The sequence below is a fragment of the Podarcis raffonei genome, chromosome 14 (assembly GCF_027172205.1).
Source record: "Podarcis raffonei isolate rPodRaf1 chromosome 14, rPodRaf1.pri, whole genome shotgun sequence".
NCBI lineage: Eukaryota > Metazoa > Chordata > Lepidosauria > Squamata > Lacertidae > Podarcis > Podarcis raffonei.
Genome location: NC_070615.1, coordinates 48,023,767 through 48,039,487, shown reverse-complemented (window position 1 = coordinate 48,039,487; position 15,721 = coordinate 48,023,767). Strand labels below are relative to the sequence as shown.

The 15,721-nt window shown below is 46.8% G+C and overlaps 1 protein-coding gene across 7 annotated transcripts in view; it reads left to right on the top strand.

Moving 5' to 3' along the window:
• MPRIP (myosin phosphatase Rho interacting protein) overlaps positions 1–15,721 on the top strand; it is a 218,247-nt gene that overhangs the window by 87,509 nt on the left and 115,017 nt on the right. For 6 of the 7 annotated variants that reach the window (XM_053364525.1, XM_053364526.1, XM_053364527.1 and 3 more), the window contains exons 2-3: positions 6,933–7,010; positions 9,016–9,081. In XM_053364525.1, the coding sequence (XP_053220500.1) occupies positions 6,933–7,010; positions 9,016–9,081 (144 nt within the window). Of the gene's footprint in view, positions 1–6,928; positions 7,011–9,015; positions 9,082–15,721 lie in introns of all 7 variants that reach the window. The other variant, XM_053364529.1, reaches the window with a different exon arrangement.

Sequence of the window (15,721 nt, the reverse complement as noted above, 5' to 3'; positions counted from 1 at the left end):
AGGTCCGTCTGAGCTTCGCAGGCCAGCCTGGGCCAGGGGATGGGACGCCAGGGCTTAAATGGTTAAGCTAGAGAGGTGTGGTTCAGTAATGTCTGGGGTGAAAGTTTGACCCAGCATGGATACATGGCCAGAAGGAAAGAGGGATCGGTTTGAGGGAGAGCGTTCATGAATTCCCATGTCCTCTCCTCACTTCGGAGGGGCTGCGCTGAGGAATAATAAATCACGCGCTATTGGTCAGGGGGTTTCCGGGGTGCTTTGATCGTTTGCTGTGATCCAGTCTGACTCTGCACCTGGGTGTTGTTCTGCAATCTGGATTCCTTTACGTAGGCCTGTTCGGAGTTGTTCCCTGTTGTTCTCTTGAAATCAGTACAGATCGTTAGAGGGAAATATAGTTTTGGAACCAGGAGGCAAATTGCAGCCAGGCGATCAGTTTAAAGCTGTGGTAGGTTCACACTACCCAAAGTGGCTTCATGGATTAGGAAGGTTTGTTGTTGTGAACTGTCTTGAGATCTACAAATGAAGGGCGCTATACAAATTTTAATATTATTATTAATAATAAAATAATAATAATAATAATTAATTAATAATAAATAGGCCCTCAGTCAGTTGGGCAGAGCTCAGTTGGTAGAGCATGAGATAACTGATCTTAGGGTTGTGAGTTCAAGCCCCATGTTGGGTGAATTAGATTCCTGCATTTCAGAGGGTTGGACGAGATGGATCCCTTCCAACTCTACAATTCTATGACTTAATTTTTTTTTCAAGAATCTAGCGCTCACACAAACAAGAACTCTCCAGGTGCTGTCTTAGATGATATGTTCCTTTAGCAGGGGGGTGTGTGTGTGCCTTTTTCAAAATGTTGTGGCGAGTTTTCTTCTCCCCCTTATTTCCTCCAGAGCGTCTCGTTTCATCATCAATTCGCATGTCTGTTCAGGTTTATTTGACTTGATTCTCCTGTTTCTCTTTTCTGCAAATCTGGGCTGATTAACCAGAGCTGCCTGCCGTCTGATCAAAGAGACCTGAGACTTCTAACTGCAGTTCTCAATTATTTTAATCAATCAAAACTCGTGTGGCCTACAAGTTTTCTTTAATTTGGAGATAGCCTTGGCACCTGTGAGCACAACTGACTATCCTCTGGTTTTAGGACTGCAGTATTCTGAACTGTGTATTTTCTCTGCATCAGTGTTAGTACCTTGGTGCAGGGGTTCAGGGGCCTGGGCTTGGGGAGAGGAGTGACTTGGGTTCGAATGTGAACCCAGCTGCTTTATGTGGGTGGCTTTTATCTTTCAGCCCCACTTCCCTGAAGGGAAAGAATAGGGCAGGGGTAGGCAACCTAAGGCCCATGGGCCACAAGCGACCCACAGGGGTCGTTTAACCGGCCCACAAGCCACCCCCGAACCGAGCTGCCCGCTCGGTGAGTCCCTGTGCGCTGCGCTAAACTGGCGCAGCGCAGAGACTCGCTTCTGCAGTGGCAGAAATCACATCTGTGCATGCTCAGACACCGAAAATCACGTCTCTGCAGATGCAGACGATGGAAATTGTGTCTGCGCAGATGCAGGCACTGAAAATTGCAGCCGCGCACGCGCGATCCGGCCCACAGAGGGATCTCTGCTGGAGTGAACCAGCGCAGGCGAGGTAAACCTTGCCGACCCCTGGAATAGGGTGACCCCCACCCCACCCTATACCACCCCCCAGATTTTTTGTGAGGGCGGGATAAATATGGGGAAGATGAAGTTAAAAGCTTAAACTGGATTTTTAGCTTACATGGATTTGAACCCTGCAACTTGCGCAGCAGACCAAACAATCCTGCAAATACCTTCGCACCGATTTTTACGCTTCTTATTTCCTTCTGCCAGCCTTGAGGCTCGGCAGTTTGCTACGAAGGGAGGTGGGTCGCTCTGGGCCTTTGGCATCTTTATCCTTAGCTCTCTTCTCTTGGAGATTTCCCCCCTGGCCTTGCCCCATCCCCTTTCACACAATTCCCCTCACAGTTCATGAGGCCTAGCAACTTGCTTTATTACAATACGATTGCTTAGGACTCTGGATGTTGCACACTCCTGCTGTTTGAGGGTGATATTCTGGAAGCACATTTCCTGTTAGACTTTAAAATAAATTAAACGCCGTCGAGTGAAGAGCTGCGGAACCAGATCTGCCTTTGCAAATCTGATGGGTGGTTCTCAGGGTTTGAAGGAGAATTGAAAGTGAGAGGCAATATATTTTTCTGCCAGTTGGTGGTGAATGACAGTTGCGTATTTGTGTGTGTGTTGTGTGTGTGGACTCCCTTGGGATGTGGTGGGCTCTCCTTCCTTGGGAGGTTTTGAAGCAGAGATTGGATGGCCTTCTGTCATGGATGCCTCGGCCCAGTATACCTGAAGGAGCGTCTCCACCCCCATCATTCAGCCTGGACACTGAGGTCCAGCGCCGAGGGCCTTCTGGCGGTTCCCTCCCTACGAGAAGCCAAGTTACAGGGAACCAGGCAGAGGGCCTTCTTGGTAGTAGCACCCGCCCTGTGGAACACCCTCCCATCAGATGTCAAGGAAATAAACAACTACCAGACTTTTAGAAGACATCTGAAGGAAGCCCTGCTTAGGGAAGCTTTTAATGTTTGACGGCCTATTGTATTTTAATACAGTGGTACCTCTGGTTGCGAACGGGATCCGTTCCGGAGGCCCATTCGCAATATGAAAAGAGCACAACCCGCAGTGGCGCGTCTGCGCACGCGCAGGCTGCTATTCGCCGCTTCTGCACATGCGCATGACGTCATTTTGCGCTTATGCGCGAGCAGCGAAACCTGAAAGTAACCCTTTCTGGTACTTCTGGGTTGTCATGGGACATAACCTGAAAGAACGTAACATGAAGCAAACATAACATGAGGTATGACTGTATTTTGTTGGAAGGCGCCCGAGTGGTTGGGGAAACCCAGCCAGATGGGCAGGGTATAAATAAATTATTATTATTATTATTATTACAGTGGCGCCTCACAAGACGAAATTAATCCGTTCCGCGAGTCTCTTCGTCTTGCGGTTTTCTCGTCTTGCGAAGCACGGCTATTAGCGGCTTAGCGGCTATTAACAGCTTAGCGGCTTTAAGAAAAAGGAAACAAACTCGCAAGAACTCGCAAGACGTTTCGTCTTGCGAAGCAAGCTCACAGGAAAATTCGTCTTGCGGAACGACTCAAAAAACGGAAAACCCTTTCGTCTAGCGAGTTTTTCGTCTTGCGAGGCATTCGTCTTGCGGGGCACCACTTTATTATTTTATTTTATTTTATTTTATTTTATTTTATTTTATTATTTTAATTTATTTATTTATTTATTTATTTATTTATTTATTTATTTGAGATCCCTGCATGGCAGGGGGTTGGACTGGATGACCCTCGGGTTCCCTTGTGATTCTGTGGTGTGAATGTGGCCTAGTGGTGGGGAACTTCCGACCCGTGGGCTGATTGTGGCCCTCCAGGACCTTCTGCCTGGCCCTCTCCAAGCCACACCTGCTTCTTGGCCACACCCTCCTCACCCATTTTTGCCATGCTGGACTGTGTCCTTGAACGTCTGATACTGCCTCTTCCTCACTTGGGTGGAGGTCAGAGGGGGACGTTTGTGTGTGTGTGTGTGTGTACAAATGAGTCAACTGTAGAAAGGTAAAATTTGCATTCATGGCTCCAACTCCTCCTGCTGCTGTCATGTGCTTCCTGGAAGGAAATGTGTCCCTGAGACTGAAAAGGGTTCCATTCATGCTCCACCCGTGTGCCTTTGGTGTACAGAGTGGGGCTTTGCAATCCCAGGGCCACAGGCAGATCTCTCCCTTCCCTTCTCATCACCTCAACACACACTGGTCTTTCACTGCAGTCAGTCCACACATTCATTTAAGACAGTGGTGCCCAAACTTTTTTCAAATGGGGCCAGATTTGATGAAGTGAACATGTGTGAGGGCCAGCCAAAGTTGTTGAGCATTTTTTTTAGGATTGAAATTGCTGAGCTTTTTTTAGGATTTTACCCCAGGACATATACTGCCACGGGGGCCGGATGAAATCGACCAGCAGGCAGGATAAGGCCCCTGAAACAGACTTTGGACATGCCTGATTTAAGAAATGCAGCGATGTCTGCCGATGTGTGAATCGTGCCCGAAGTGTGTTGGGTCAGGGGAAAGGCAGGAACCAAGATGAGCATTGTATATTTCTCAAGAAAGGAAAGAAAGAAAGAAAGAAAGAAGGAGCAGGTTTTATCGACCACCATTTCTTTCAAGGCCCTTTCATGGCTGTCAAATGTGGTTTTACCCTCTTTCCCACAAGTGAGACCCGCAACAAAATGTTGCAGCATGGGGTATTTCTTTTCAAGGTGCCAGCCAGCCATGCTCTTTTCGGAGACTCCATTTCATTTGTGCGCTCCCATTTTCAGCACCGCCTCCCAACAGTTTTGGGTGTTCACTGAGCTTGTGCAATCCTTATTGGACTGTTTTTTGGAGGGAGGGTTCCCCCTTACTTTCCCCTCCCCCGTCACAAGATTTTTTGCCTTTTTTGGGAACCCTCAGTGTTCCCTATCAGCCCTCAGCCAACCATGTGATGCTAGGAGAGTTAAGAACTAAATATGTTTTTAAAATTGCTCGTGATTTTCTTGTTTTATACATTTGGGGTGCAAACACGTTCCCCTTGTATCTATATATGGAGAGACAGATTGTGTGCATGTGCATTTTTTAAATGTTGTGAAATCTTCTACTTGCACAGCAGGTATGTTGAGGTGTTGCTAAATCCTCTCTGAAGTTCATGTTTGCTTTTAATAAATAAATAAAAATCCAGATTTTATTTTGATGGTTCACAGTTCCGAAAAGAAAGTATCCTGGTTATTTTTCTTCTTGGTTTCAGATTTCCAAATCTTGAAGACTGCAAGCGTTTATGACGTCTTCCTTGAGTTTCTGGTTTCTGTTTATTAATGTGGAATTATTTTAGGCTTCCTTTGCAGGCTCGCTTTAGTACGGGGAGGAAAATTGCGTGCCATGGGGATTGTTGAAAGGGAAAAAGGAGAGCGGACTTATTTTTTTATTTATTTTTTTGCATTTTGCGTGTTTAATTTTATTTCAGTCGTCGTGTCCTCTTTCCTTTTTTTTAAATAAATATTTATTGAAATTTTCAAAAAATTAAGAAAAAACAAAAAAAACAATTAAAAACACATAAAATTTACATTCCTTACTATCAATAACCAATTTCCTTGACTTCCCCACACCTCCCCTTCTTGTATTCCAGTTCCAATTTTTAGCTCAGCAAGTTCTTGTCCCCAGACTTTACCTTATTTTCTTTAATTCATTTTAGTTAACCAATTTTAACTTATAAACCTCAGTCTTTATACATCAGTACTTATTCTTAAAAACCTTTTTCTAAGGTCGACCCCAATTCCCTTCCACGAATTCCCCATTTTTATATTAGTAGCAAAACAAAATTAAAAGAAACATATAATTGTACACCCTTTGGATTCCCAAAGCCCCACCCCCCCCTTTCCCGGTTTCGAACCCCAACAAATGTCCATCAGTCTATCTGCTATCAGCCTGGCGACCTCACGTCCGAGGCTCTTAATTCTCTCTCAATTCCTCTCTGCCGGTTTTTTTGATAGTCCTTTATATTGAACACCAAATCTCGAAGAAGCTCTGTCCCAATAAGGTCCATGTTTCTTCCAGCCAGACCTCCATATTTAAAAGTGGAGCCGAAATCTTGTTTCTTGCTTCTCTTAAGTCCAAATGTCCCAAAAGCTCCAGTTTCCACTTTAGCCAGGTTTGTATTCCATAGGTCTTCAGATCTCCACATAAGGAGATCTCTCCATTCTCCATTCTTCAATTCAAACCAGATTTTCATCATCCTGATCTTATTTTCCTTTGTATCCATCTTAACCGGCCTCTGGCTCAGGGAAAAAGGAGAGCGGACTTAGCTCTTGTACCTCGAGAACATAAGAACATAAAAAGAGGCTTCTGAATCAGGCCAGTGCCCATCTAGTCCAGTATCGTGTTCTCACAGTGGCCAAGGGGAAACCTACAATCAGGATTCGAACACAAGAGCAACTCTCCTGTGGTTTCCATGAACTGATACCCGGGAGCATTCTTGCCTCTGGCCACAGACACAGAACATAGCCATGAATTTGTCCAATCCTCTTTCAAAGCCATCCGAGTTAGTGGCCATCGCTGCTTCTAGTGGCAGTGAGTTCCATAGTAGCTCTGCCCTGGGCGAAGGAGGACTTTATTTTACCTCTTCTGCATCTTCCAGTATTCAGCTTCATTAGACGTCCACAAGTTCTAGCCCAGTGTTTCCCAAACTTGGGTCCCCAGTCTTCTTTTTGACTACAGTTCCCATCATCCCTGACCCCTGGTCTTGCTCCCTAGGGATGATGGGAGTTGTAGTCCAGAAACAGCTGGAGACCAAAATTTGGGAAATGCCATAGACTGAGCAATCTATACACTTCCTCCTGGCCATCTATAATTTTATAAACGCCTCTCGTTTTTCTAGACTAACTCCTTTCCTCTAAACTAACAAGTCCCAAATGTTGCAGCCTTTCCTCATGGGAGAGCCGTTCCATCCTCTCGATCATTTTGGTGTCATGTTATCTGAACCTTTTCCCAACTTTACAGTATCCCTTCTGGGGTGAGGCGACCAGAACCCCGCACAGTAATTCCAAAGGAGGCCACACCTGAGATCCTTTTAGTGGGAGATTCCATCAGCCATTGAACTTGGGGTCCTCTGCATGCAAATCCCATGCCCTGGCACTGAGCGATGGACCATATATAGAGTTTTGCGGTGGTTTCTTCTGTCTTGCAAATAGCCAGGGCTCTGTGCCAGCTCCCATAGCGGGTCATGGCTGTCATTTGCGTCACTGAGTACAATGCCCCCCCAGTTGTACCTTTCTTAGAAAACAAACAAGGCTGATTATTTATTGTTTTTGTTTCCACTTCTTTTCCAGGCCAAGCCCATTTATGGTGGATGGCTTTTGCTGGCGCCGGAAGGCACTGATTTTGACAATCCTGTGCACCGCTCTCGGGTAAGGATGGGGGTCTCTCTGCTGAGTTTGGGGAGGGGGTGTTTAAAGATAGTCACAGCCCAGGTGGCTTGGTGCCAGGTGAACTGAGTGCTGCAGGAGTGAAGGAGAAACGTAGGATAGGACCTTGGGCACAGAATTCAGTTCTCCCCTAGCAAAAACAAAACCCACAGCCACCAAGTTTCTAGTCCTTATGACTGCTCCAATGTTTGAAAAACAGGAAATCTCAGAGGTAGTGGAATCAGATTTCCAGGAGTCACGGTGTCAGGGTAGCGAAAACTGGAATATATTATGCAAAATGAGGAGGGAGGAGAGTATGCAAATCTGCTCGGTTTTGCCAAAATTAAACAGGGAACGTGGTCCAGCTTGCTTGGGTGCAGAGTTATAGTGGCTTTAAAAGGTAAAGGGACCCCTGACCGTTAGGTCCAGTCGTGGCCGACTCTGGGGTTGTGGCGCTCATCTCGCTTTATTGGCCGAGGGAGCCGGTGTACAGCTTCTGGGTCATGTGGCCAGCATGACTAAGCCGCTTCTGGCGAACCAGACCAGCGCACAGAAACACTGTTTACCTTCCCGCCGGAGTGGTACCTATTTATCTACTTGCACTTTGACGTGCTTTCGAACTGCTAGGTTGGCAGGAGCTGGGATTGAGCAACGGGAGCTCACCCCGTCGCGGGGATTTGAACTGCCTACCTTCTGATCAGCAAGTCCTAGGCTCTGTGGTTTAACCCACAGCGCCACCCGCGTCCCTTAGGTGCAGTTAAAAAGAAAAGGAAAAATTAAGAGCATTGACAACTTCCCTGTCTTGCATTTCCTAACAAAAGTCTTGGTCGTCCCTCACTTCCTCTGAGTTTTCAGAGCTGTCAGGGATGGCAAGGACCCTGTCATTCGAGGCTAGGAGGAGGAATTCAAGCTGCCCTCTCGAGGCCTGCGCAGGGAACTGAATGGGGAGTGGGTAGCAAATCAGTCTCTTTCTTTGCACAAAGCTTATGAGACACTTAAGAAGCGGGGAAAGAGATTCTCACTGTGTTTTGAGTGTTTGCAGGGTGCACCAGAGGTCTTGGGGAAGGACGAGGTCAGCAATCGCCACAAATAGCGGCTGACTCCTCCGGCCGACCCACATTTGTGAATCTGTGGGTGGAGGGCAGAGTGCCTCTCCTCCAAGCATCACTTCCCTCTCTGCTGGTAACCGAGGCATCTGGATTAAGCCCTGACTAAGCCAGCGTGCGCCCTGCCCTTTGCACCTGGCTTCTAAGGCTACATCCGCACCACACATTTACAGCACTATGATGCCACTTTAAACAGTGATCATTCCCCCCCCCCCAAGAATCTGTGAAGGCTGCTGAAAGTTGACCCACGTTCCCCTTGCAGCACCACAGTTCCCAGAGGGCTTATCAGCTAGACTGGTCACCAGCTAGACTGGTGGCTGTCGAGACCACATAACACCGGTCTTGAAAGACCTACACTGGCTCCCAGTACGTTTCCGAGCACAATTCAAAGTGTTGGTGCTGACCTTTAAAGCCCTAAACAGTCTCGGTTCCTGAAGGAGCGTCTCCACCTCCACCGTTCTGCCCGGAGACTTATGTCCACCTCCGAGGGCCTTCTGGCGGTTCCCTCATTGCAAGAAGCAAAGCTACAGGGAACCAGGCAGAGGGCCTTCTCGGTGGTGGCGCGCGCCCTGTGGAACGCCCTCCCATCAGATATCAAGGAAATAAACAACTTCTTGACATTTAGAAAACATCAGGGAATTTTTTAATGTGTGACATTTTTATGTATTTTTAATCTTTGTTGGAAGCCACCCAGAGTGGCTGGGGAAACCCAGTCAGACGGGCAGGGTACAAATAAATTATTATTATTATATTTATTTATTTATTTATTTATTTATTTATTTATTTATTTTCGTCTCTTCCCGTGGAACTCTGGGAATTGTGGCTCTGTGAGAGGAACGGGGCGGGTGCACTCCTGGCAAAGATACAGGTCCCTTTTCACGCCTCCTTTTCCCCTCTCCTAGAAATGGCAGCGCCGGTTCTTCATCCTCTACGAGCACGGCCTCCTGCGTTACGCCCTGGACGAGATGGTGAGTGGCCCTTGGCGGGTAAAGCGAAAGCTGCCATGTTCTTGTGCCTCTCCTCCTTTAGTGGGTTTGCTGTGGGCCGTCACCCCAAGACACTTGGGGCAGCTTTGGGAGGCAAATTTGAGTCAGCCGCGGGTTTTGCCGTTTTCCGGACAGCCATGGTGTGTTCTGGGTTGCGCGTGCTCCCAGTTCTCCTTCGTGGAGGTGCCGCGCTTGGGATATGGACAGGCCTCCCTGGCCGTTCCGCACTTTGTGAGCTAGATCCGTCCCTCTCCCCCCCCCCCACTTACTTCCTCTTTAACTGTTGTGGGCGGCTGTTGAGAGGAGAGCCTTTTGACTCTGGGTGACGCCTTCATATCCCAAAGTGGCTTGACAGGTCTCTGTTCTTTTTTAGCTTTGTTTTCTTTAAGTAGTGGGTGCAGCCGGCCACATGTGGTGTTGGTGTTGTGTTTCCTGCTCTCCTTTAGGGATTTGGTGTTTATTCTGCCGTTCTGGGAGTGTCTGGGCAGAGCTAGGCAGCATACTGTACTCTGCCTCGTAAGCCTGGGCTTAATTTAAACGGTTGAGTCACGCAGTGGTCACTCGGTCTTCTGCTACCCCAGGTGGCTGCTTACAATTTACGCCTCCGCAAGTGGTTGTGTTTGGGGTCACAACCCTCACCAGCCCCAGCCAGTTGCTCATAACATAATGCAGTGGTACCTTGGTACTCAAACAACTTGGAACTCAAACCCTGCAAACTCGGAAGTAAGTTCTCCGGTTTGCAAACTTTTTTCGCAAGCTGAACGTGCTCCGTTTGAGTGCCACGCTTCTGTTTTGAGTGTTACACTGAGGTCTGTCTGTTTTTGCTATTTATTTTGCGTTGTTGCTTTTGCGGCTCTTTTTGTTTTGCTTTTGTGACTGTGCAGAACCCAGTTCTGCTACTGATTGATTGATTGTGTGACTGTAGTACACTGGTTATTGCTTTCATTTTATGGATCAATGGTCTCGGTAGATAGTAAAATTCATATTGAATGGCTGTTTTAGGGGTTGTTTTTAAAAGTCTGGAATGGATTAATCCATTTTGCATTACTTTCTATGGGAAAGCGCGCCTTGGTTTTGGAACGCTTTGGTTTTGGAACAGACTTCCGGAACGGATTAAGTTTGAGAACCAAGGTACCGCTGTATAGCAAAGCATGGATAACTCAGTGGGTTTGAGCGTGGTGCTGAAAACGTCGGGGTTGCAGGTTTGATCCTGGTATGAGACAGCTGAATTTTCCTGCATTGCAAGGGGCAGGACTAGATGATTCTCAGGCTTCCTTCCAACTCTATGATTCTGTGATCATATTTGCTCATCTGCATGCCCATGAAACGTGATTGCATCACATCACATGCCAATGGGAGTTGCAGCCCCAAACAGCTGAGCCGCCATTTATTTAAAGCACTAGGAGGCCGTCTAGGCTTCCCCCAAAGCATTCTGGGAGCTGTAGTTTGTTAAGGTTACAGGGAAGCGGGGAGAGGGCCTTGTCGGTGGTGGCACCCGTCCTTTGGAACTCCCTCCTCTAAGATGTCAAGGAGATAAGTAATTGTACAACCTTTAGAATATCTCTGAAGGCAGGCCTGTAGAGGGAAGTTGTTTTTGTTATGTTTCTGTATCTGCTAGAAGCCTCCCTGAGTGACTGGGGTAACCCAGTCAGATGGGTGGGGTACAAATAATTAAATAGGGCCACCATACGTCTGGATTTTCCCGGACATTACTGGGATTTCAAAGGTGGAATTGATGTCTGGGGGAAGTTCAAGTCAATTGAAAAATTGTGGGGGGGCTGTCATTTTTTTCGGGGGGGGGGGAAGCTCAGTAACTCTGGGGTTTGTATGTAAAAAAAAAGTGAAGCTATTTGGGGGTCTTCCTAAAAAAAATGCTCATCAACTTTCAGGGTGTCCTGGCTTTTACTTTCTGAAGTATGGCAACCTTAAATAAAATAATAATAATACTAATAGTTGTCGTTGTCATTAGAGCTGAGAGTTTATAGGAGGCCCCTATTCACCTCCCAGAACAGCAACTCCCGGGGTTTCTTGTGAAAAGGGATTGATTGCTAAGCCACAGCTGCCAACATGCTACGTGCAAATGCACAACTTGTGGACATTACTGGGATCACACAGTTCCACCATTAAAAGAAAAAAAACCCCACCTGTTCATTTTGTTTGTTCGCTGGCAATCTGGAATCAGCCATTCTCTCTCTCCTGACCCACTGAGAAGTAATAACATTAGTTTGGGGCGGGGGAACCATGTGCATTTTAGCCTCCCATTTTTTAAAAAATGGCATATTATTATTATGTTTTTATTTTACTATTCCTGGAACAAATTGCTTGGCAGGCAGAAGTTCAACAGGCACAGCGCACATGGGTGGGGGAACTCCCTGTTCTTTGTCTTTCCAAGGAAAGCGGCACCTGTTGGATTTCAGCCTGCTTACAAGACCAGGAGCCTTGCCAGGAAAGACAGGAGAATCTTGTTCCATGTTTGCAGCGTAAACTTAATATCAGGGCCAGTGTGGGGTGGGGTTGTTGCTTTTGTTTGTTCCTATCCTGTGTATTTTTGTGTTTCTGCATTGTAAACTGCCCTGTTATCTATGGATGAAGGGTAGTACAGAAATACACTGATACCTCTGGATGTAACGCGATCCGTTCCAGAGCCCCGTTCGCATCCTGAAGCGAATGTAAGACACGACTGTGCGTGTCACATTTCGCCGCTTCTGCGCATGCGCGTAACGTCATTTTGAGCGTCTGCGCATGCGCAAGCAGCAAAACCCAGAAGTAACGTGCTCCGTTACTTCCAGGTCACCGCGGAACGCAACCCGAAAATATTTAAGCTGAAGTGTATTCATCCTGAGGTATGGCTGTACTAATAGTAATAGTAATAATAATAATAATAATAATGGACCATGTGAGCAGCACCTGAAGCAAAGGATTATAAGGCTATACAGTGGTACCTCAGGTTACAGACGCTTCAGGTTACAGACTCCGCTAACCCAGAAATAGTGCTTCAGGTTAAGAACTTTGCTTCAGGATAAGAACAGAAATTGGGCTCCGCCAGCGTGGCAGCAGGAGGCCCCAATTAGCTAAAGTGGTGCTTCAGGTTAAGAACAGTTTCAGGTTAAGAACGGACCTTAGGAACGAATTAAGTTCTTAACCTGAGGTACCACTGTATCTGAAGAAGCACCTCCGTGTTTCTTGGATATGTTGTTTCTATAAATATAAAATAATTTAAAAGCGTTTCTAATAATAACTCAAGAAGAGAATGCACCAGGTTGGCATGTGCTGAGATTTGGTCCCCTTTTCCACGGATGCCCTATATTGGAAGTTGCATTGCCGTGTGGGCTTGGTGACCATGAAGCTGCCAATTTGGATTACTTCCCTCAGCCCTTCTACCTGTGCTGTGTGGATAATAACCTTGGCCTGCCTTCAGGGCTGCTTGGAAGGTTTGCTGAGCCGATGCCTGTGGAGTGAATATGCTAAACATTTTGAGCAATAACGATGCCATTGTTTTGTCTTAAAAAAATAACCACATTTGCTCTGTTGGGGTTGAGTGGACTCTGATCTAGGCAGGCAGAGACGCTTTGTTCTTTCGTCAGGCAATCTGTTGAGCCACAGGTAATTCTTGTTATTACCTTGCGGTAAGTCAGGCTAGTAACTTTTGCAGACTTATTTGCAAGGCTGCGGTAACGAAGGGAGGCCACACCCTTTTGGCTGCTTTGGAGCAAGCGCAGGGATGTGCTGGGAGACAAGACCTTCCCTCAGTTTCCCTCGCAAGTTCTGAGGTCTGTTTGTTTGTTTCCCTGCCTTTAAGGAGCCGCATTTTGGCTCCGTATGAAAAAGAACTCTCAGATCTGCAAATTGGGGCTCTGGAGCTTCATCCAGATCCTTTTAATCATCCGGGTTTGAGCGCCGTACATTTCTCTCCCCTGTCTCCAGGCAACCTGGCTGCTTTCACTGGGATAATATTTCCTGAAATGACAATGGGGAGACAGCTGAGGATGGGGTTTGGGAGGAAGAAGGAGCAGGGCAGAAATCCCTTGGAAGGGCCAGGAGCCAAGACTGCACGAAATCAGCAGGACAGGGGAAAAAACAGAATCATTTCCATTTCGTTTGTTATCTTTCTGTGTCTCTTTTCACTGACTCGAGTCACAAAGCGGCTTGCATGCGGTAAATAACAACATAGCAGAACATCACAATTACGACATAAATTCTGTAAAATAGTTAACAAATCATCGGTAAAACAGTTACAAATCAACCACCTTCTGTTGATTAACGAAACCACTTTAAAAATAGGCTAAACAGCACAGAAAAGCCATATTATAACCCCACAAAGGGGTTGGTGGCGTCAGAGAATCTCTAATTTGGGACGGTCCAACTTTTCATGCCAAGTGGGCTGTGAGAGGACTTTGACACAGAACCCAGGGGGAACACACTGAATTAACTTTCCACATTGTCATTTAAAGTATTTGCAATTTATATTTAATATATTTAATAAACACAATCAATGGACGCACACAAATAATAGATTTAATATATTCAATTATGAAACAAATTTAATAAACAGATGCATGCGCTTTTGTTAACAACACACGACACCAAATTTTTAAAAAAGACTTTATGGTGTTTTTTTCTTGAATGTAGCTGAGGGCCAACTGTGGGTTGGACCACCCTGATGGAACTGATAATTTACTTTGTGTTTTCAAAGATAAAGGGCAGATCCACGCTCTACATTTAAAGCACACCCAATGAACATTGAGAGCACATGGTCCTTGTGACCCCCACCAACTCTACAGTTCTGCGTCTTCTTCCAGAGAACTATAGTTTTCTCCCGCAGAGCTACAGTTGCCAGCCCCCTTAACAATCTGCAGCTCCCGGGGGGGGGGGTAGGGGAAGTCACCCGCTTTAAATGTGCATTGGATGACCTTTAAATGTAATATAATAAAAATAGTAATAATAGTAATAATTTATTATTTATACCCTGCCCATCTGGCTGGGCTTCCCCAGCCACTCTGGGTGGCTTCCAACAAAATACAGTCTGTGCATGCGCAGGTCGCGATTCGCCACTTCTGCGCATGCGTGTGATGTCATTTTGAGCATCTGCGCATGCACGAGTGGCAAAACCTGGAAGTAACCCTTTCCGGTACTTCCTGGTCACCGCCAGATGCCACCTGAAAAGATTTAACCTGAAGCAAACGTAACAAGAGTTATGACTGTATTAAAATACAGTAATGCATCAAACATTATAAGCTTCCCTAAACAGGGCTGCCTTCAGATGTCTTCTAAAAGTCTGGTCGTTGTTTTTGTCTTTGACATCTGGTGGGAGGACGTTCCACAGGGTGGGCGCCACCACCAAGAAGGCCCTCTGCCTGGTTCCCTGTAACTTGGCGTCTTGCAGTGAGGGAACCGCCAGAAGGCCCTCAGCTCTGGACCTCAGTGTCCGGGCAGAATGATGTAAGGTGTGAATCTGCCCCACACGATGGGGGTTCAACCACAGAGTGAAGATGGCGCCTAAGGGGCCAGGCCCCCGGCCCCCACTCCGCCTGGTTCAAGGTCTTACTGCTTATCCTTGTTTCCTGTCAACTCCTGCTTCGCATATGGAAAAAAGCTCCACTTTTGGAGCGGAATTGACTAGGAAAAGAACAGGGGGGAGGTGAATTTACTGGCACAAAGTGCTTGGTGGCCCAGGGAAGTAGGTTTGCCTCACCTTTGCAGTTCTGGAAAACAGCTTTGTGCATAAGACGAAGGGCAGGGGAAGTTGAGCTGCAAACTTCCCCCCTACTTCCTTTGGTTGGCCAGAATTCAGAGGAGGACAACCAGGGACTATAATCAGGGCAGTGCAAATCAATTCCTGCATCGTTTTTTAAAATTATTATTAGTATTTCTGGGATGTTGGCTTTATTTATTTAATGCATGTATATCATGGGACGCGGGTGGCGCTGTGGGGTAAACCACAGAGCCTAGGACTTGCCGATCGGAAGGTTATGGTTCGAATCCCCGCAACGGGGTGAGCTCCCGTTGCTCGGTCCCTGCTCCTGCCAACCTAGCAGTTCGAAAGCACGAAGTACAAGTAGATAAAGATGTACCGCTCTGGCGGGAAGATAAATGGCATTTCCATGCGCTGCTCTGGTTTGCCAGAAGCGGCTTACTCATGCTGGCCACATGACCCGGAAGCTGTACGCCGGCTCCCTTGGCCAGTAAAGCAAGATGAGCGCCGCAACCCCAGAGTCGGTCATGACTGGCCCTAATGGTCAGGGGTCCCTTTACCCTTTACCTTTATCCTGCCTTTCTTCCAAGTTGGGATCTGAGGTGGCTTAACAATATTTAAAAGCATTGTTTAAAAATGCAAAGTCATAAAAAACAAACTGGCGAAAAGCAATAGTTAGAATACATTGAGACGGATTAAGAACCAGCATGAAAACACAGCGGCTCCTGCTCCTTAGATTCTAGCAGCCTGAATAGGAATCAAAGAGGGAGTCCGTCTGACCTCTCTTGGGGGGGAATCCCATCTTCTGGGGGCAGCCACAGAAAAGGCCCACACCTACCTGCCCCCCTGTTCCCCAGAAATAGTATTTCTGTCTTGCTGGGAGTCAATCTCAATCCATTTGCCGCCATCCATGCCCCCAACCACAAAAAA